General features: G+C 41.1%; 2 protein-coding genes across 3 annotated transcripts in view; one reads left to right on the top strand and one right to left on the bottom strand.

The window, feature by feature from the left end:
• Positions 1 to 2,502: 2,502 nt before the first annotated feature.
• WDR18 (WD repeat domain 18) lies at positions 2,503 to 19,447 on the bottom strand. 2 transcript variants are annotated; one of them, XM_056517769.1, is made up of 11 exons: positions 19,421 to 19,447; positions 18,343 to 18,640; positions 18,148 to 18,258; positions 15,733 to 15,866; positions 13,940 to 14,081; positions 11,581 to 11,724; positions 4,733 to 4,791; positions 3,757 to 3,881; positions 3,503 to 3,669; positions 3,202 to 3,270; positions 2,503 to 3,107 (listed from the first exon to the last, which is right to left on the bottom strand). In XM_056517769.1, exons 2-11 carry the CDS (start codon positions 18,550 to 18,552, stop codon positions 2,982 to 2,984), a joined length of 1,287 nt encoding a protein of 428 aa, XP_056373744.1. In that variant the 5' UTR covers positions 18,553 to 18,640; positions 19,421 to 19,447; the 3' UTR covers positions 2,503 to 2,981. The 2 variants fall into 2 exon arrangements, with proteins under 2 accessions (XP_056373744.1, XP_056373751.1); XM_056517776.1 differs by lacking the exon at positions 19,421 to 19,447 and having other exon boundaries at positions 18,343 to 18,650.
• Positions 18,609 to 20,919, top strand: part of LOC130267700 (uncharacterized) — a 309,666-nt gene continuing 307,355 nt past the window's right edge. Inside the window, exon 1 of the mRNA XM_056517810.1 lies at positions 18,609 to 18,668. The gene's annotated coding sequence lies outside the window, so the exon portion shown is untranslated. The remainder of the gene's footprint in view (positions 18,669 to 20,919) is intronic.

A 20,919-nucleotide genomic window follows, 5' to 3' on the forward strand; every position in this document is an offset into this window, starting at 1 on the left:
TTATTGAAGACATTACTGTCAAAGAAAATGTAAGTTTATTGTCCCTGAATAGATACTTGTCCCTAGACCACTCAATATGACCATGTGTCTGCCTGTGCTTGTAGTTGCTTTTAGAGATGAGCGAACTTACAGTAAATTCGATTCGTCACGAACTTCTCAGATCGGCAATTGATTACTTTAGTCTGCATAAAATTAGTTCAGCCTTCAGGTGCACCCGTGGGCTGAAAAAGGTGGCTACAGTCCTAGGAGACTCTTTCCTAGGACTATATCCACCTTTTTCAGCCCACCGGAGCACCTGAAAGCTGAACTAATTTATGCAGGATAAGTCAGCAACTGCCGAGCCAAGAAGTTTGTGACAAATCGAATTTACTGTAAGTTCGCTCATCTCTAATTGCTTTAATACAAAGCAAACCAATACTGCATTTTAAAAATACATATTGTATGAGAAAATTAAAATTCTTGTGGAAAATATGTACTGTTTGGCCTGCCCTGTATTTGTCTTTTTATTTAAAGATTATACAAATTGTTCAAATATACGGTTAAGCGAGATGAAGCAAATAAAATGCATTCTATTCTTTTTCTACTGTATTTAGTTACAGGAAGGGCATGTCCCTCTAGGTTAGAGTAAACTTGCCCTTAAATGGGCACTGTCAGATTCCAAAACTTTTTGTGTGTTGTACATCTTGGCAAAACATTAACCTTTCTAATATACTTCATAAGAATTTTTAAAATTTTTTTTTTTTATAGAAATAAGGACTTATAAAACCATGGCTATGTCCAAGCTGAAGCACAGGCATGGACATAGTCCAGTAAGTAAGGGTGGGCTAGCAACATTTTCTTATGACGTATTTGAAAGGTTAATGGTTTGCCAAGATGTACATCTAAAAAAAAAAAAAAAAAAAAAGTTTTTGCATTCGACTGTGCCCCTTTAAATATTACCAATTTAAACAAGAAAGACAACCAGAGATGGTATACACCCAGGTATTTCAGGAATTAAATAGCCTACTGTACTAATTAACCTTATTATACAGGATTGGTGTATGTGCTGTGAATGTGGTACGACTAGATTTTCTAGCACAAAACCTATGAGATTTTTCTCCTTAATGCTGTTGTCATATCACTAAAAATACATTTCTGTGTTTGAATAAACGTGGTTTATCTTATTGTGATCCACCAAAATCCAAAAAGGGTGTAGTCACCTTAGTGATTTATATATTGGCAAAATCTAATTTTAAAAAGTTTATTAGACAATTGAAAGGGCCATAAACAGTGTTCTATAGTACAATTCATTTTTTTATATTTTGTACCTGAAATGGTTTTAAGAGATTCCTGCTTTTGCACGTGCTTCCCTAGTACAAAAGATTGTAGCCAAAAGAGTCTGAGGACACTAGTCTTAAAGTGTGACAAATGTTTGGGTTCTGTTGGTATGCATCTAGATATTGTATTAAATAGTAACAAATTATGCTTTCACAAAAAAAAATTAAATAAAAATAAAAAGCCTTTTGTAAGTGTCAACATATGTGAACCTCAAGATAGTCATAAAAGTACTAAATCTAGACTAACAGTGATCAGAATGAATTTCCTGAATATTAACGCTACTAAACATAATGTACGCTTCTATCCTATGCCAGACTTTACGGCTTTTTTCTGAAAGCTAAATTATATGGTTCCTGATCACACTTGTGCGCCCCCCCCCCCCCCCCCCAAAACACAAGCCATGAAGTGACAAATACATCCAACAATAACTTCAATGGGCACTGTCATTTAAAAAAATAAAAATAAAAATAAAAAAAAATACACTTTTGAGCTGTCCTAGAGACATGTCAAAGATTTGGATCGGCAGGGGTCTAAGGCTATGTTTACACATCAGAATTTCTACACAGAGATTACACAGCAGCAGAATCCCATTGATTTCAATTGGATTCTGCTGCGCTGCGCACATAGAATTTCGGCACCAGATGTTTCTGGCGTGGAAATCTTAATTCCAGTGTCCCCAGAAAAAAAAAAATGGACATGTCCTCTCGCGGGTCCATGTCACATGACTGAGACACACTTGCAAAGTAAGTCTACAGAGCGCCTCGATCATGTGACACAGAGCAGGGAGTAGAGCATGCGGCAGCACAGACTTCTATCTCCTTCTAATCGGTGGAGGTCTGAACAATCAGACCCCCTCCGACGATCAAAACATTTGACAAGTGAAAAGTTTTTCCAAATGACAGGTACGCTTTAAAGTGAACCTGTCAAATTGAAAATGCGGCCTAAGGTGTAGGAATCATGTTATAATAGAGCAAGAGTAGCTTAAGTTCCAGGATAACTGGTCATTTAAAAAAATAAAAAAGTATTATAAAATAAAAAACACACAACTGCTCTAACTGGGCTAAATATTCATGTGGGTGGTCCTATTCACTGAACAGAACCATCCACATGACTACTTAGCCCAGAAGGAGTAAAGATTTCCATGAATAGATTACCAGTTATCCTAGAACTATTCCAACAAAACTATATTTCATATATATTTTAATGTGACACTTTCCCTTTAAACACATTAGCCCCTTGGCTTAGTGCCAATCTGTATCAGACATTTAAATGTGAAATTTAAATGTGGCCTGAGCAATACTCCTTGAGAACCCAGAATACCATAAGGAAAAATTCAGTTAGTTACAGTATGCCAATACAATTCTTGAATAATAATGAGGCAGAAAAACAAAAACAAAGAAAAATAACCCTACACAACAAGAAATCCTATTCAACATGAACTGAAACCAATGTTAAGATTTGTGCTAATGCACTTCAATAGGACCATATATGTTGATTGTAGAAAAATCCACATTGGTCTATAAAAGTGCTTGATACTATACTATAGTACTCCTAGGAGGGGCAAGGGAGAAAAATAACTAAGATACATGAAAAATTCTGGTTGTAGGGGGTGATAAAAAAAGAAAGAAAAAATTGTCCTTTCTTAGTATATTTCATTGACCAGGTCAGGTTTTGGTGATGATGTTTGCCGAGAAGTCAAAAAGATCTTTGTTTATTTTCCGAACCATATTTAGCTCATCCTCAAGTTCTGATGTTCGAGAGCGAAGCTGCTCTACAATGCCGGAAAGGTTCTGGGGAGGTAAAAAAAAAAAAAATAAACATAAATTTTTTTAGAATGATACAATCACATGACCAAGTGAAGATATGAGGAATCCAGCCCTTTACCTTGCCTTCCGTTTCACCTAGCAAGGCATGCAACTGATCTGCACGCTGTAAGTATGTGTCCTCCGATCCCTACAATAATAAAATGAAATGGGTAGAACACAAATAGCAATGAAAATATCAAATACTTGGCGACATTTTGCCAAATAATTTCTAATTAGTCATTCAACAATGGGTACGTAGTTACAACATAAATTTCCAGTTCTACTGGCAAGTAAAAAAAGCAGTTAACACAATTACTCATGTATAAAGGCACCAGCTTCTTAACATACAACAATGAATAACAAAATCTAATAAAACTCACTTGTTGCTGTTTCCCAAGTCGCAATATGATGCCATCACTCTCCGGACCCTCGCAGCCTTCTGCACCCTGAAAGTGTTTACTAAAGCGAGGGAGGGGAAAGCTAGGCTTACTGTCTGCTCGTAACATGTTTCCTGGTGCAGGTATGATGAAAGCATTGGTCACTGCACCTAGAAGTATGGGTGAAATATAAGCATTATATTCAACTCTTGCATTAACACAAATAAAACTGAAATAAAAAATTAAAATGACAGTACCTCTATGGTTTACTGTACGTAGACACTGCTTGCTTTGAATGTCCCAAACACATACGGTCTCATCATGGGACCCTGATACTAGCATACTCCCATCTAATGATACGGAAAGACATGTCACCTGGTCTCTAAATGAAAAGTGAAAAATCATGAAATTAATATTGTGAGGGGTTTAAATAGTCAGGCTATTGGGGAGATTTATCAGAACTGATGCAGAGAAAAGGATTACCAGTTGCCCATAGCAATCTATCAAATGGCTTTTTTTTATTTTTAAAAAGGCCTCTGAAAAATAAAAATCTGATTGCTATGGGCAACTGCTCCACTTTTCCAGTGCCCTGGTTATGCTAAATCTCCAAATATATAGAGACTCAAATAAAAATTAAATAAAAAATTGTTGGCATTTTCTTGAGACTTCGTAAAAGGGAAGGAGGAAGGATAAAAGAAAAATTCGCACCATGGGGGTCCCCACTGTTTATAAGGTGATCCAATACCTTACTGATATGCCATCCCTTCATGAGAAACAAAAATCCCTTCATTAACAGCTCTAATGTACTGCTGGAGGCCTAGATAAGGCAAGTAAATAGTGCAATACACACAGATAAGGGTAGAGAATTTGGTTGTGACAAAGGTTGTATGGCCAGAAATCACTGTGCCCTACTGCAGTGTAGACATTGCAGAAATTGAATGTAAAATTTAATGTGTAACTCCAATATGGCTTCCCCAGAGAAGTTTTTAAAACAAAAAGTTAGAACGATAAAAAAAAAAAAAAATAAGCTCTTTCCTACAGTCTAAGGCTCTACCTACACCTGAGTCTTGCATTCTGTAACAAACTGTTCCTTAAATCCCAATGCAGTGCCATTTAATATAAGCAAAGGATGAGGCAGATTAAAGGTCAAGAGACTATTATGACAAATTGTCCATTTCAAACAGAATTTGAAATAGAAAAAAAAGGAATTTACAGCACAAAACCCATCTTTACCTGTGTCCTTTAAAAACCCTCTCCTGTTCAGTATTGAAAGTTTTTTCTCGCTGCACTGGCTGCAAAAGATAAAAGGGAAAACAAGAACTTAGGATATGATAACATGTGCACATTTTTGCTACCCACTGAAGTCCATGGTAAGCAAAACCAGCAAAATTAGACCATGTTCACATAATGGAGTTTGAGCGGAATCCGGCAGAAAAATCCAGAAGTTTTGTTGCAGCAGAGTCCCATTGCTTTTAATGGGATTCTGCTGCACGGTGCACATGGTGGAACTTGCACAGTGGAAAAATCAGCCACGGAAATCCTGAGACTGCACATCTCCAAGCGGTCCTAGCTATTTGCAGAGTGTCCCATGTTTTCCGGAAGGACATTCCACAAAAATATATATGTTTTATTAGTATGCGTTAAGAAATGCAATTCATGTACAATATAAAAAAAGGGAAAAAGGAGGGAGAATCTCCACTGCAAGGAGAAAAATGGGCACCACTCAAAACAAAACCACATAAGTTATATAATGAAAAAAGGACAGGGGTCGAGTGTTCTCATATTCTACAATTATCTGTGAGTGGATCAACACTCCACTTAGTACTTGGCACAGAAAGTAGAGACCACATACATACATTTAAAATTAAATTGTGTTAAGCTGGAGTGATAATTTATTATTATATTATTCATTTTCACTTCTTTAGATATGAGTTTTGCACCATAATTGTACTTTTATAGTGTCATTGTTTTATAGTCTTTTGTAACAGTAGTAATCTTTACAATGCATGATTTCTATATTGATATGGATATTGTAGTGCCTCCCCTATGTATGTATTCATTATGTAGAGCCCTCCGGCGTGATAGATCAGTGCAGTGTCGAACGTACTCCCCGGCAATCGCTGCGGACTGCCTCTGACACTGCACTGATGTATTGTCTGCTGTGCGCATGAGCCGGCTTGCTGGCCACTGCTCTTCCAGGTCTGCGTCTAGTACAACTGATCATGTGGTGCGGTCATATGACCGCTCAACAGGACTCGGCTAGTGACACGGATCCCGGAAGTTGCAGCAACAAAGCAGACCAACTCAGGTGTGTTATTTTAAACTTTTTTCTGATTGAACTTTGAGACAAATAGCATTTCCTGCTGAGAGGATGCCACCACTAGGACAAAGGACATTCAGAAACGTGTGTTAGAATGGCATCACTCCAGCTTACCACAACTTAATTTTTTTAGGTATGTATATGCGCTCTACTTTTTGTGCCAAGTACTAAGTGGAGTGTTAATCCACTCACGGATACTTGTAGAATATGAGAACACTCGACCCCCTGTCCTTTTTCATGATATATCTTATGTGGTTTGGTCTGGAGTGGCACCCATTTCTCTCCTTCCAGTGGAGATTCGCCCTCTTTTCCCTTCTATTTATATTGTACATGGATTGCATTTTTTAACGCATACTAATAAAATATAGCAAAAAAGTCCCAAGAGACAGCACTGGACCACTCGGCTGTGCCCGTACCTATCCGGAGGGCCAATCCAGAGTAACAACAATCCAAGAAGAGATGTACAGCACAAGCCGGAGACTCCAATAGCAAAGGAAAGTGACTTATTGGTTGCTAACCAGATGCAACGTTTCGGCAAACAAAACTGCCTTGAAAACGGCAGTTTTGTTTGCCGAAACGTTGCATCTGGGTAGCAACCAATAAAAGTCACTTTCCTTTGCTATTGGAGTCTCCGGCTTGTGCTGTACATCTCTTTTTGGATTACTAATAAAATATATATTTTTTTATATGGAATCAAGTGTCTCCGCATTTTCTTGATAAAAATGTTGTTTATTGGAGTACACATTAGGCTTGTAGACATTGCATATAAGGTTATATAAAGGAATATATTTTGCGATTGCATATATGCGATAATTGCCTATTGCTTCTACTATGGTCTTAGGGGGACATTTATCATTAGGTGTCTATTGTAGACACAGATCTACCTTTTTACACTGCTTGTCTAATTTACACTCTTGCTCAAAATTTACAAAAGTTGCGCACGTCCTTTGATAAATTTTGCACAAATATAGAAAGCCCCCCTCGCTCGACCATGCACTCCTTCTCTACCTCACACTTCAGAGCTGGGGCATTTTCCCGCGTTGCACTACTCACATAGCTAGAAGTGCCAAAGCAGCAGTGTGTGCCGAACAAAACTCTGCACAATAGTAAAATCATAAATCTTTATAAAGTACACAGAATGTCTGGGTTTAAAAAAATATGTAAATTTTGCTAAACAATCTGTCCCCTAACTTCTATATCAGTGTTCACCAACGAGAAGGCCTCCAAGTGTTGCAAAACTTGGCATGCTGGGAGTTGCAGTTTTGCAACAGCTGGAGGCACCATGGTTGGCAAACACTGTGTTCATGTAACAGAGCTGAGTGTGTGATCATGTAGATCCTTGAAGGTTCCAGGGCATTAATTCATAAACAACCTTTAAGCGGTAACCCCCTGGTGGAGAAAACCCTTACTAGAGACCTTGTAAAATGGTGATCTTTATTATATACTACTTAAAAGTTGTACCCTTCACAAACAAATGTTAAAGTTGTAAGCAGTATATAACTTGTTTATCTGGGAGAATAATTTAGCTTCTCCTCCCTGGGATTAAGATGCTGACTTTATTCTCACACTATTTATTCTTGTGTGCTCCTGGCTGCGCACTGGATATGACAGCACTTTCTCCCTGCGCGTATGTACCGCTATACCGCTGGATTAAAACATGAACTGATAGCCTCCCCGACGTTTCGCTGATGAATCAGCTTTGTCAAGGGCTGTAGGGCTACTGCCTCTCGGGACGCAGCGATCTAGTTTATATAACTTTGTATTGTCATTTCCTGTTCCACAATATACCGATCAAAGTCATCCACGTCATATTTCCCTGTCTTGCGTGAAGCATTGTGCCAATGAGAGCATTATCTGTCTGTGACGTGGCCCCGAATCGGTGACAGCTGTATGTGTTCACGTCTCTCACGTGCTTTCGGTCCTGTGTCTCTGGCCGCACATGTCACTGGACTTTGTGTGTCGCTGTTCCGGATGCTAAGTGCGCATGTCTTGGGACCACATCTCTAGCCACACTCCTCATGGGGTATAATGAGTGTCATTGGTATTGATGAAAGTTGCACAGTTTTGTTGGAACTTTGTTATCTAGGATGTAATTATATATAGTCACCACTCTTGCCTGTTTAAAACACTTTCCCTTCCTGAGATCCTGGATTCACCATTATTTCCAGGCTCGTGTTTTATAGTTGACCTGAATTAATTGTTTATAATTCATAATCATTGAATGTATTCATTTAGGGTTCATTATTTTAAATGTGATTATTGGTGATGGTGGTAATATATATATATATATATATATATATATATATATATATATATATATATATATATATATATATATATATATTATCCCCTAGTATAACATGATGAACCTTAAGTATGATCTCAGTTTTCTCATAAGCATCTAATACTGTGCTATACATTCTCTTATTGCAATTATTAATCAGGCTCACATAATATATGGTCATTCTTTGCAATGTTGAGTGATTCCATATCTTTAATTTATGCAGTCTTCTATTCCCTTTATTGATCTGTCCAATTTGACTTATTTATGTGTCCCTAATTTCTATCTAATATAATGATATTGTAGATGTAAATCACATAATAACAGTTATATGGAATTCTTCATATTTTTTACAGTATATTGTCTCTTCTCACGTTTGGTAATTTTTTCACTTTATCTTTTTTTATAAGGAAGAGTTCAATGGTCCGAACCACCAAGTCCCCACCATTTCACACCCGGCCAACACTAGGAGGGCACGGAAACCAGACCACCAAGTACGTACAAATGGATTCTCTTGCACTATACTCAGGGGACCTACAAGACGTAAATGACATATGTTCTATTGTCATGTGGTAACCTGGGATATATTATCTTACTGGCATCCAGAGACTTATTTGAATTGGGTACTTGCCCTTTTTGTGATATTTTTAAGTAGTTTTCCTTCTCACTCGAGGAAGCCACTAATGTGAAATCTTTGTTCAATCCAAATGGGAATTTACTGTTGAGGCGGTAAATCCACCTCACCTCTTCCTTTAAATAATAATTTGTCAATGTTCCCCTTTCTAGGGCCTATCTTCAATTGACAAAGGCCCCAGAATTTCACAATGTCTGCTTGATTTCCCTGTTTCTGGCGAACATGTCTTACCAGAGGGGTATCTACCCCTGTTCTGATTGTACTAATGCGCTTTCCTACTCTTCTATTGAGTTTGTGTGTAGTTTTACCTACATACAACAATGGACATGTGCATGTAGCTATGTAGATAACATTTTGCCTACTGCAATTTAGGAATTGTCTTATAGCCTGATGGATTTTTCAATTTCTTTATTTTTGGCATATACTTACTTGTGGAGCAATGACCGCATGGACGTGACCCCATAGGTGGATTTGGAATCCAAGTAACTATATTCTCATCATCTTTTTTGTGATGACTATGTACTAATATGTCACGAATATTTGATCCTCTTCTATAGGTAATACTTGGTTGAGTGCAGATTTCTGTTTGCAAATCGGGATCCAATCTCAGGACATTCCAGTGTTCTCTTAAAATCTGTGTAATCCGTGATGCATAGGCGTCATAGGTCCCTATGCATCTGATGATCTTATCTTTAGATTGTTCTTCTCTTTTGGGACGCAGGAGTTCCATTCTGTTCAGGGTTCTCATTCTGTTAAAGGCACTTCTCAAATGCTTTCTAGGATATCCTCTATTTACGAACCTTTACATCAGATTTGCACTCTCTTTCCCCTCTTCCGAGCAGTTTCTTTTTTGCCCTTAGGTATTGTCCACATGGTATACTGCGTTTAAAGCCCCTGGATGCCAACTATTCCAATGTAGGAAGCTGTTTGTAGCTGTTTGCTTCCTATATATATATCGGTTAGGATTAGAAATGAGCGAACTTACAGTAAATTCGATTCGTCACAAACTTCTCGGCTCGGCAGTTGATGACTTATCCTGCGTAAATTAGTTCACCCTTCAGGTGCTCCGGTGGGCTGGAAAAGGTGGATACATTCCTAGTAACGTCTCCTAGGACTGTATCCACCTTTTCCAGCCCACCGGAGCACCTGAAAGCTGAACTAATTTACGCAGGAAAAGTCGTGACGAATCGAATTTACTGTAAGTTCGTGAGTGGGCTTGTACTTTTTGATAAAAAATGTATACTAACTACATGTTAGTTTTTGATATTATGCTGAGAAGCAATTAGATCATTATACTGTTTTTTATACCTGAATTTCGAATTTACTGTAAGTTCGCTCATCTCTAGTTAGGATCTTCTGATCCTCATCGATATATATATAGATGTCTAATAAATTGATGCAATTGCCTCCTTCCTCAAGGGTGAACTTCATGCCGATATCGTTCATATTTAGTATCTTAAATTCCCGATAAAGTGTAATGTGAATAAAGTCAGCATCTTAGAGATGAGCGAACTTACAGTAAATTCAATTCGTCACAAACTTCTCGGCTCGGCAGTTGACTTTTCCTGCATAAATTAGTTCAGCCTTCAGGTGCTCCGGTGGGCTGGAAAAGGTGGATACAGTCCTAGGAAAGAGTCTCCTAGGACTGTATCCACCTTTTCCAGCCCACCGGGGAACCGGAAAGCTGAACTAATTTATGCAGGAAAAGTCATCAACTGCCGAGCCAAGAAGTTCGTGACGAATCGACTTTACTGTAAATTCGCTCATCTCTAATCTTAATCCCAGAGAGGAGAAGCAAAATGATTCTCCTAGATTAACCAGTTATATACCGCTGACAATTTTAACATTTGTTTGTGGAGGGTACAACTTTTAAATAGTATATAATAAAGATCAACATTTTACAAGGGTTTTCTAGTTAGGGTTTTCCCTGCCAGGGGGTTACCCCTTAAAGGTTGTCTATCATGTACATGTAGCAGAAAATAGTGTGCGGCATGTGTATGGAGCAGAGCTGAACGTGTGATTATGTGTATGCATGACCACGCACACACTCAACTCTGCCGCATAAACACAATCACACACTCAGCTCTGCTACACATGATCAGGCATATACATAGACCTAACAGCTGTACCTTCTTCTCCCTTCCGGCACACACAGTGGTATTCTTAGGTCATCATGGTTACATTACACAGGTGCAATCTCCTGCACTCATCAAGAACAGCAGGAGTTTGAATTTTTACACAGTGTATACAGTCTGTACAGATTGGAGTCTAATCTAAATATGTATTACATATTGCTGGATTTATACTTATAACATTTTAAGTGTCCTCCTTGATGGTGTATATTTGCGTAATAAAATCAGGCCTTTGTGCGTGTAAAGTGGAAATACGCAGTTGATAAATCTATATCCACCACATAATCACCTCTACCGTACACAGCAATTTAGAATTCCACTTGTACAGTTCAAAAATTGCACACAAAAAAAATAAATAAAAAATATGTGAATTGCGCAAAAAAGATTGCACAATATAGACAGTGAAAACTGTGTATATATAATGATAAATTCCCTCCTTAAAGTTCAAAGGGTGCTCTCCGCAACTAACACTGGGTGGTAAGGAAACCGCAAAACAACCAGCGAGTTCAGTGTATAAGCTCCTTTCTGAGGAACGTGACTTGTGCACATAACTTGCTAAGGATTGCATGCCTCAGCTAAACTGCCCAACGTTCACTACATCTCTTTCCACTCATCTGTGAGGAACTAGTAGGAGATAGGCTTTGGGCTAACTTTAAGAATTCAATTCATGTGTTCATGTGTGGACATGTCTAGGTTTCAATCAATCGCTCTTACCCATTCAAAGAGATCCACCTGGAATATGGAGCCATCACTTCCCCCACAAAATAAATGATATTCAGCTGGGTCAAATGTTACTGACATGATCCGAGCATCAAAGAGGACAGATACCAGAAGCTCCCCGGATGCAATATCCCAAAGCTATAAAGAAGATAAAAAGTAATAGTAAAACGGTAGCATGGTAATTGAACTCACATTTGAAAAATGACTTAAAATGGGCACTGTCAGATTCAAAAACTTTTTACATGTTGTACATCTTGGCAAAACATTAACCTTTCTAACATACTTCATAAGAAAGTGTTATTTCCTTTTCCCCCCTGCGCGCCCTCGCCTGCCCTTTCAGGGCCCCTGCGCGCCCTCGCCTGCCCTTTCAGGGCCCCTGCGCGCCCTCGCCTGCCCTTTCAGGGCCCCTGCGCGCCCTCGCCTGCCCTTTCAGGGCCCCTGCGCGCCCTCGCCTGCCCTTTCAGGGCCCCTGCGCGCCCTCGCCTGCCCTTTCAGGGCCCCTGCGCGCCCTCGCCTGCCCTTTCAGGGCCCCTGCGCGCCCTCGCCTGCCCTTTCAGGGCCCCTGCGCGCCCTCGCCTGCCCTTTCAGGGCCCCTGCGCGCCCTCGCCTGCCCTTTCTGGGCCCCTGCGCGCCCTCGCCTGCCCTTTCAGGGCCCCTGCGCGCCCTCGCCTGCCCTTTCAGGGCCCCTGCGCGCCCTCGCCTGCCCTTTCAGGGCCCCTGCGCGCCCTCGCCTGCCCTTTCAGGGCCCCTGCGCGCCCTCGCCTGCCCTTTCAGGGCCCCTGCGCGCCCTCGCCTGCCCTTTCAGGGCCCCTGCGCGCCCTCGCCTGCCCTTTCAGGGCCCCTGCGCGCCCTCGCCTGCCCTTTCAGGGCCCCTGCGCGCCCTCGCCTGCCCTTTCAGGGCCCCTGCGCGCCCTCGCCTGCCCTTTCAGGGCCCCTGCGCGCCCTCGCCTGCCCTTTCAGGGCCCCTGCGCGCCCTCGCCTGCCCTTTCAGGGCCCCTGCGCGCCCTCGCCTGCCCTTTCAGGGCCCCTGCGCGCCCTCGCCTGCCCTTTCAGGGCCCCTGCGCGCCCTCGCCTGCCCTTTCAGGGCCCCTGCGCGCCCTCGCCTGCCCTATCAGTTGGTCAAACAATATGGTTAAAGCGTACCTGTCGCCAACAAAAACTTGATATAATGGAGGTTATACCATTATACATATTTTTGTAATATACATTGATTAAAAAATATATTTTTTTGGGGGGGGGAAATGCTGTCCCTGCAGCTCTTGCTTCTGTGAGTCTATTAGGAGCACAAATACAGGAAGTGAGGGAAGGAGAAGCAGGGCTCTGTGCAGACTCCTTGATTGTCATTCATCCAGATGTGTGAGCCAGGATAATGTCATAGAGCCTCAGTGTGCAGAGCCCTGCTTGTCCACCCTCACTTCCTGTATTTGGACTCCTCATAGAGACACACAGGCAATAGCTGCAGGGACAAACACACACATTTTTAAACCAATGTATGTTACAAATATACATATAGTATTATCTACATTATATAAAAAGTTTTTGTTGACGACAGGTACACTAAGATTGCTCTACATGAATACTGGTGCATGGTGACAAGATAGATCCTTGTAGTTACCGCAAATTAAATTTTAACAAGACAAGTTCGTGACAAATTAAATCCCTAACTTCGCTCATCTCTACCAGAAAGTTAGACAGATTTGTAAGTTACTTCTATTTAAAAATCTTAATCCTTTCAGTACTTATTAGCAGCTGTATGCTACAGAGGAAATTATTTTCTTTTTGAATTTCTTTTTTGTCTTTTCTATAGTGCTCTCTGCTGACACCTGTCAGTGTCAGGAACTGTACAGGGCAGCATAGGTTTTCTATCAGGATTTTCTCCTGCTCTGGACAGTTCCAGGTACGGGCATCAGGTGTCAGCAGAGAGCACTGTGGACAAGACAAAAAAGAAAATTCAAAAAACAAAATAATTTCCTCTGTAGCATACAGCTGCTAATAAGTAGTGGAAGGGTAAAGATTTTTTAATAGAAGTAATTTACAAATCTGTTTAACTTTCTGCCACCAGTTGATTAAAAAATGTTTTCCACGAGAGTACCCCTTTAAGTGTATATGTAAACACCAGAAATATTTGAACCAATTACAACACTTACAATCCCACTAGAATGTATCAACAAGACTGTCCGTTTTCCAGTAATAAAAATGGTTGTTGTATGGATCATTTTAATCAGTCATGAAAGGCTGTTAAAAATGGTAATATGCAGGGTTTTTAGTATCATTTTTGCTTCTGTCATCCTTTTAAAGGCACAGAGCTGAGAGATTCAGAAAAAATAAGTCTTGATTTATGTGGTTTAGTTACCTTAACTGTCTGGTCCAAGGAAGAAGTAACTGCTCGGGATTGGGGCCCTCCAGTGCCACACTGCACATCAGTTATAGGGAGCGAGTGTTGGGTCCACATGTGACGAGGTTCAGGCCCTCGAGATCCTTCAGCCTGCAAGACACTGATGCACTGAAACTGTAAGGCATTTGTTAGATTTTACCCTAATACATCTAATATTCATTTAAATGCCCTAATGCCCAAGCAAGTTTTATCGTTTCTCCCTCATCCTGGTGACTTAAAATGTACCTGTCATTAGCAAAAACTTTATATAATGTAGATCATACCATTAAATATACATTGGTTAAGAAATGTGTATATTTTGTGGTGAAAAAATGCTGTTCCTGCAGCTATTGCCTGTGTGTTTCTATGAGGAGTCCAAATACAGGAAGTGAGGACAGGACAAGCAGGGCTCTGTGCAGACTCCTAGCTTGTCAATCATCATGCTGTGTGAGCTGGGAGCTTGTCACAGAGCCCTGCTTGTCCACCCACACTTGCATGTGTGTCTGTGAGGCTAAGTTTCAACCATTTTTTTTTTCTAAATGCCAAGAAAAACTCCAATTCTGCCGCATGGCATTTTTTTGGCCAAAAAACGCTGCAGCCAGATGTTAGCTGTAAATCAATTAGAAATCGCTAAATTCTTTTTCCACTTGCCGTTTTTTCAGTTTGGCATTTTATCCTTTTGGCGTTTTTTTCACTCTGTTTGGTGTTTTTCAGCTCCTTGGCGGTTTTGCTAAATCGCAGTATGTTGAGCCACTGGCGTTTTTTCCCTGAATTCGTGGTGTTTTTCTCCCATGGAAGTCTATGGGAGTAAAAACGCCAAGAAAAATGCCATGTGGGTTTTAACTTGATTGAGATTATTTATTTATTTATTTTTTTTAATAAAATTTTCGTAGGGTTCCATTTCAAAAATAAAAAAAGATACAGTAGGTATGGAAAAAAATTGTATTTCTTTTTTATAACAAATTTTTTATACATTTTCAAACAGGGATAAATGTATGTGGGCAGGCAGGGCACTAAAAATATAGCAGACAATAATAAAAATGTCGTGTGTGCGTTTCCCTTTCCCTTTTTTTTTTTGGTGGCAACCTAAAAAAAGACACACACTGTTCCATGATGAGAGTAGTAGTACCTGTACTAATTGACAGAATGCCCTTAAAAAAGTAAAAAAAAAAAAAAAAATAGAGGAAAAAATAGTGAATCACTATTAAAAAATGAATAAAAATGTTAGAAATTTTTTTTTTTTCCCCCATCACTACTGCATTTTTTTTGGTATCCAACAAATTTTGGGTACCAAAAAAAAAAAAAAAACCTGCCTGAGGGGCCAAAAATGCAATTTCCACAAAAAATAAATAAATAAATAAAAATGCCAGATGAATAGCCAGACGAAATTGCACTGGAGATTTTTCAAACCAAAAAACGCAAGGACAAAAAACAAAGTAGAAACATGGCCTGAGAAGACCAAATACAGGAAGGTTGACAAGCAGGGCTCTGTGCACTGATGACAAGCAGGGCTCTGTGCACTGAGGAGTTTTCCACCTAAGTACCCCTTTAGAGTACTTATCACTAATCCACAAGATAGGGGATCAGTAGCTTCTGTATTTGCAATGGAGTGGTGACTAATACAAGTATATATTTTTCTTTACAAAAGTGGGAAGCAATTTACCCTATTCTCAGAGATAACCCTGCTCATTTTCCTTGGTCTCAACACTTGTAGAAAGTCAACTACACACAAACCAGAGCTTTATTTCAAGGACAATTCCTTAAACATTTACCTGAAGATGTTCCACACAAGAGCAAGACTATCCTTGGCTCCAGACAGGAAGTGACTGCTGTCATCTGTGAACGTAAGGCAGGTGAGATCCTGGTAGTGGCTATTAAGAATAGCAAGTAGATGACCTGTGCAAACCTGAGAAGAGCAGTGGAAAATTATGTTTATTTTTTTTTTATTTTTTTGAAGATTAAAAATGTTTCCACAAGTATTTAGATCATAAAACTATTATTGTGGATGGCCACCTATCCCAATTCACCTTTACATTTGCTTTCAGCTTTCTAGCACAGTAACAAAACAGAGTTACAACTTATATCTCTATAAGTCACTGTTTACACTGTCAATATGTATGTCATTATGTTATTTCTAATCATGATCCATCATTTTCCAATTTACAACTACTTCTCACTGCACCTAAAATGAACCGATAGACTACTATAATATACACATCGGGGGAGATTTATCAAACTATGTGAGGGTAAAACCAGTACTGTGGAGTCTAACGAAATTTTGGGTACCTGGAGTCGGCAAACAATGCACCGACTCCGACTAAATTTAGATTGGAATAATTTTTTTTTTTTAAAAGCAAGTTTATATGTCCCAATTCACTAAGAGTTATAATTAAGGACTTCTCTACTGTAAGAATAAAGACCAATGCATACAGTGCCTCACGTAACTGCAAAACGAACACATTAAGTGACTGTGAAGAAGCATGCTTTCCATGTGCTTTACTATATGGCACGCAACACACAATTAGGAGCAGTAATACTTATACTTTCCATAGTGTTGTGTTCTGCTGTTACAGGGAACCCATGGGTAACCTAGCCTCTCACTGATAAGGGATTTAGTAAAGATGTTTTTTGCAGGACTTGAGACACTTGTATAAGTGAAGGGAATAGAGGGTAAATAGTTCCAGACTGAAGATGTAAACCATTGGAAAAACTGCTGTCATTCAGCTGAGGCTATAAAAATGTGTAAACTCCGACTGTTAGCTTAAACTTTAAACATGACTCTGGGATTCTACTAAGAAAATCATGTTTTATAATAAATGCCCCTTCCTGGATCCTCCCACTGCCCTATCTTCAGCAGCAGATCAGCACACAAAAAGGAGAAGGCAGCAGCTTCTGCCCCACTACCTCTCTCTGCTAGAAGAGCTTAGAAGAACTTGGTGGAACAGCTTCTTGGATTCAACTGTAAGTGTTTATAAATTTATCTACCGACTCTCCACAGCCCTGGGTAAAACTAGAATAATTTTTCCACAGTAACCAACCACAGTTCAGGATTCACTTTACCAGAGCTAGTTAGCTGAGCTGTGATTGGTTGCTGTACAAAAATCACTCCAGTTTTTCTCCCACAAAGTTTGATAAATATGGGCCAGAATATAAACCACATTTTTAGGTCCAGTCACAAAACCGGATAAGGGGCAAAAATGAGTCGACCGTAGTCACTATCTGATTCCAGTTGGCTCATTCAAATGAATGAGATGGGGGCCGGGGTCGGCTGGGGCCATCTTCCAGCCGGATCCGGTCCCCGTATGCGACAAACGTATAGTGTGAACCCAGCCTTATAAAAGGAATTCTTAGCGTCTAGTAAAAAAAAAAAAAAAAAAAAAGGATCATTGCAGAAACTACCTATACGCAGTCTTAAGAGTCACTCCTTTGCATATGCACAACAGGTTTTTTTTTTTTTTTTACATGAATAAAATAAAAATTCAACATGCGAGTGACCCTTCTTTTACACCTCTACTGTATCGCTGGGCAACCTCACTGGTTGGGCTTGCTTGGGGTGGGCGAAAGTTAACATTGCACCAGATCTCAGTCAGAGAGTGAAGAATGTGCCACCAGGACTGTCAACCAACTCTGACTGTACTGAATTACTATTCTGGGTTACTAGGTCTGACGTGGCACAGTTTTTAGTACCACGTAGCAAATGAGTTGTGGTCCCATGAAATCTACCCGGTTTAGAACTGCAGCTAGGACTGGTGAGGCTCCTTAGAACTGCAACAATGCTTGGTAGCAAAGGCTGCATAGACAAGCATTTCCCAAACAGTGGGCCTCCAGCTGTAGCAAAGCTATAACCCCCAGCATGGACAGACAGTCTTCAACTGTCTAGGCCAGTGTTTCCCAACCAGTGTGCCTCCAGCTGTTTCAAAACTACAAGTCCCAGCATGCCTGGGCAGCCGAAGGCTGCCTGGGCATGCTGGGAGTTGTAGTTTTGCAACAGCTGGAGGCACACTGGTCTAGGCATGCTGGGAGTTGTAGTTTTGCAACAGCTGGAGGCACACTGGTTGGGAAACACTGGTCTATGCATGCTGGGAGTTGTAGCTTTGCAATAGCTGGTGGTCCCCCTGGTCGGGAAACACTGGGATAGACACTTGCCCTGCTGATGGATCTTGTGCCCATTGCTCCTGCCACCTTACCTCCCAGAGGTAGATACTTTCCGCAATGCCAGCTGCTAGATACAGTCCATTAGGGGACGCTGCTAGACAAGTCACCGGGGCCGAGCACACGATCTTCTGCTGCAGCTGGTCCTATAGGGTGTAAAAAGCAAGAGGTGAGCTGCTGAGTAACACTTTAGGTAGGGAGGACGCCGCCATCACTATGGGCTCACCTACCTTTCTTTGTAGTTCCCATACATTGATGTAGTTCTTCCCTAGTTGCCCTCCGAGCAGATACTGTCCCCCGAGCATCACCAGGCCCCTGGGCGAGCTGTTCCCTCCACGATAGCTGAGCAGGACCGCTCCTGTCTGCGGATCCCATGCCGAACAATTAGCAACTTGTCCAGAAGCATCCGTGCTCAACACGAGCTCAAAGGGCGCCGCCATGTTAGCCCGGGTAGAGGGTCACGTGTGCACCACACAACAGAGGCTCAGGGTGTCACATGATCGCACGCCGCTCCCGCTCATTTGGCAGCTGTGAGGAGATAAAGTGGGTTTGTGAGGTAGGGGCCATAGGAAAAGCCTAACAAATAGAGGCATAAGATATCGCGATTATCACGAGTTTTAGTCGCGTTTACTGACATACGTTGCAGACTTAAGCAGATGGGGGTCATTTTCAGTAGGCTTCAAAGCAGCGCTCTTTAACCTCTTTATGACACAATTCCCTCAGATACATACACGAATTTATTAATGTACTGAAAGGATGCAGCAGCCACACTAGGCAGTTGGTGATTCTGAGACTCCTAACTTTTTGGTATTTCGGGTGTAATTATATATATATATATATATATATATATATATATATATATATATATTTTTTTTTTTTTTCCCCATATACGATAACCTCCTAATCCCTTCATGCCCAGTGGGTTTTGGGCCTTCCTGGTCAAAGCAAAATTTCAGCTTTCTGAGGTGTTCCATTGTTCACATAATATGTTGTGCCTTATTTTTAGATATTATGTTTAGCGATTGACCGATATCAATTTTTTAGGGCCGATACCGATAATCTGTGGTCTTTCAGGCCACGAAGAAGCCGCTGCAGATCTTTGATTTAAAGTGGGTGCTTTAAATCAATGAACTGGAGCGGCTTTTGCTGGGCCAGAGACTGTCGCTGCCACCCGCTTCTCTCCCCCTGCCTGTCCGGGGGTCCTCCCAACCACCACCGCTGACCCACCCCCCCTGCACCGCACCCCCAAACCGCACGCCGCCCCTACCGCCGCTGCCCCATTGCCTCCCCCATCCCTGGTTTTATTACCTGTTCCTGGGGTCAGCGCTACTTCTGGCTCCCGTTCTGAGCTGTCACTGTGCGCACTGACGGTGATGTCGCATTGAGGACGTCACTCCTCATTGCGCTGCACAGCGCACAGAGTAACACAGGAAGCAGCAGGAGCCAGAAGTAGTGTGGGCCCTAGACCCCGGGAACAGGTAATTATAAAACTGGGGATGGGGGAGGCAATGGGGCGGCGTGTGGGGGGGGCGTCGCATTATCGGATTATCGGCACCGATAACGTCCAAAATCGTGAATATCGGCCAAACCGATAATCGCTCGATCCCTAATTATGTTATGTTTTTCAGCAGCGTTGTTCACAAATGACCCAAAATACTGTCTGTGAACATGGATGCAGTTTTTTTTCCCAAATTTACAATTTTTACAAGAGGTAATAGGAGAAAATGCCCCCCAAAATTTGTAACCCCATCTCTTCTGAGTATGGAAATACCTCATGTGGACATCAAGTGGCCTGCAGGTGCACTAAAATGCTCAGAAGAGAAGGGGTCACATTTGGCGCATGTTGCATTTAGGAAGCACCTATGGTGCCAGAAAAGCAAAAAAAAAAAAAAAAAGCCCCACATGGCACACTATTTGGGAAACAACACCCCTCAAGGAACGTAACAAGGGGTACAGTGAGCTTTAACATCCCACAGGTGATTTCAGCTAAAGTTGGATGTGAAAATGAAAAATTGTTATCACAAATTTTTTATTTTCACAAGGGGTAAAAGAGGAAATGGGGTTAAAAATTTTGGGAGGCTTTTTGGATGGAAATACCCCATATGTGGATGTAAAGTGCTCTGCTGGCACACTACAATGGTCAGAAGAGAAGAAAAGCCATTGGGCTTTTGGAGAGAGAATTTGTTTAGAATGGAAGTCGGGGGCCATGTGCGTTTACAAAGCCCCCATGCTACCAGAACAATGGACCCCGCCACATGTGAAACTACACCCCTCACAAAATGTAATAAGGGGTGCAGTGAGCATTTACACCCCACCTGCATTTGACAGATCTTTGGAACAGTGGGCTTTGCAAATGAAAAATAAAATTTTTCATTTTCTTGGACCACTGTTCAAAAAATGGGGGGTGTTAAGGCACACTATACCCCTTGTTACGCTATTTAACCCCTTGGTATCTTTTAAATGGTGCGGAAATATCAGGGATACATTGATAAAAGGGAGGTTGGATACATCGCCCCCTAGGGGCTGGCTGCGGGATGCGGTTCCCAAGGGTAACCACAGTTGTGGAAGTTGCCGGTACTGCAGCAGCTTTCTGGGTGGTCAATTTATTCGACTGGGGCAAACTGAAATATGTATAAGGGACTTTATAACGTGCCGAACCCCCTATGTTGTATATGCTATAGTATGTGATTGGCAATATTTTTACATCGGCAGGATTATTCGGCCACTGTTCAAACGATTTAATGAACTTGTTCGGTCTTTACGTACTAAGATGGGATCACCCAGACTAATCAAACACGTGTGAAGTT

The sequence above is a fragment of the Hyla sarda genome, chromosome 1 (assembly GCF_029499605.1).
Source record: "Hyla sarda isolate aHylSar1 chromosome 1, aHylSar1.hap1, whole genome shotgun sequence".
Lineage (NCBI taxonomy): Eukaryota > Metazoa > Chordata > Amphibia > Anura > Hylidae > Hyla > Hyla sarda.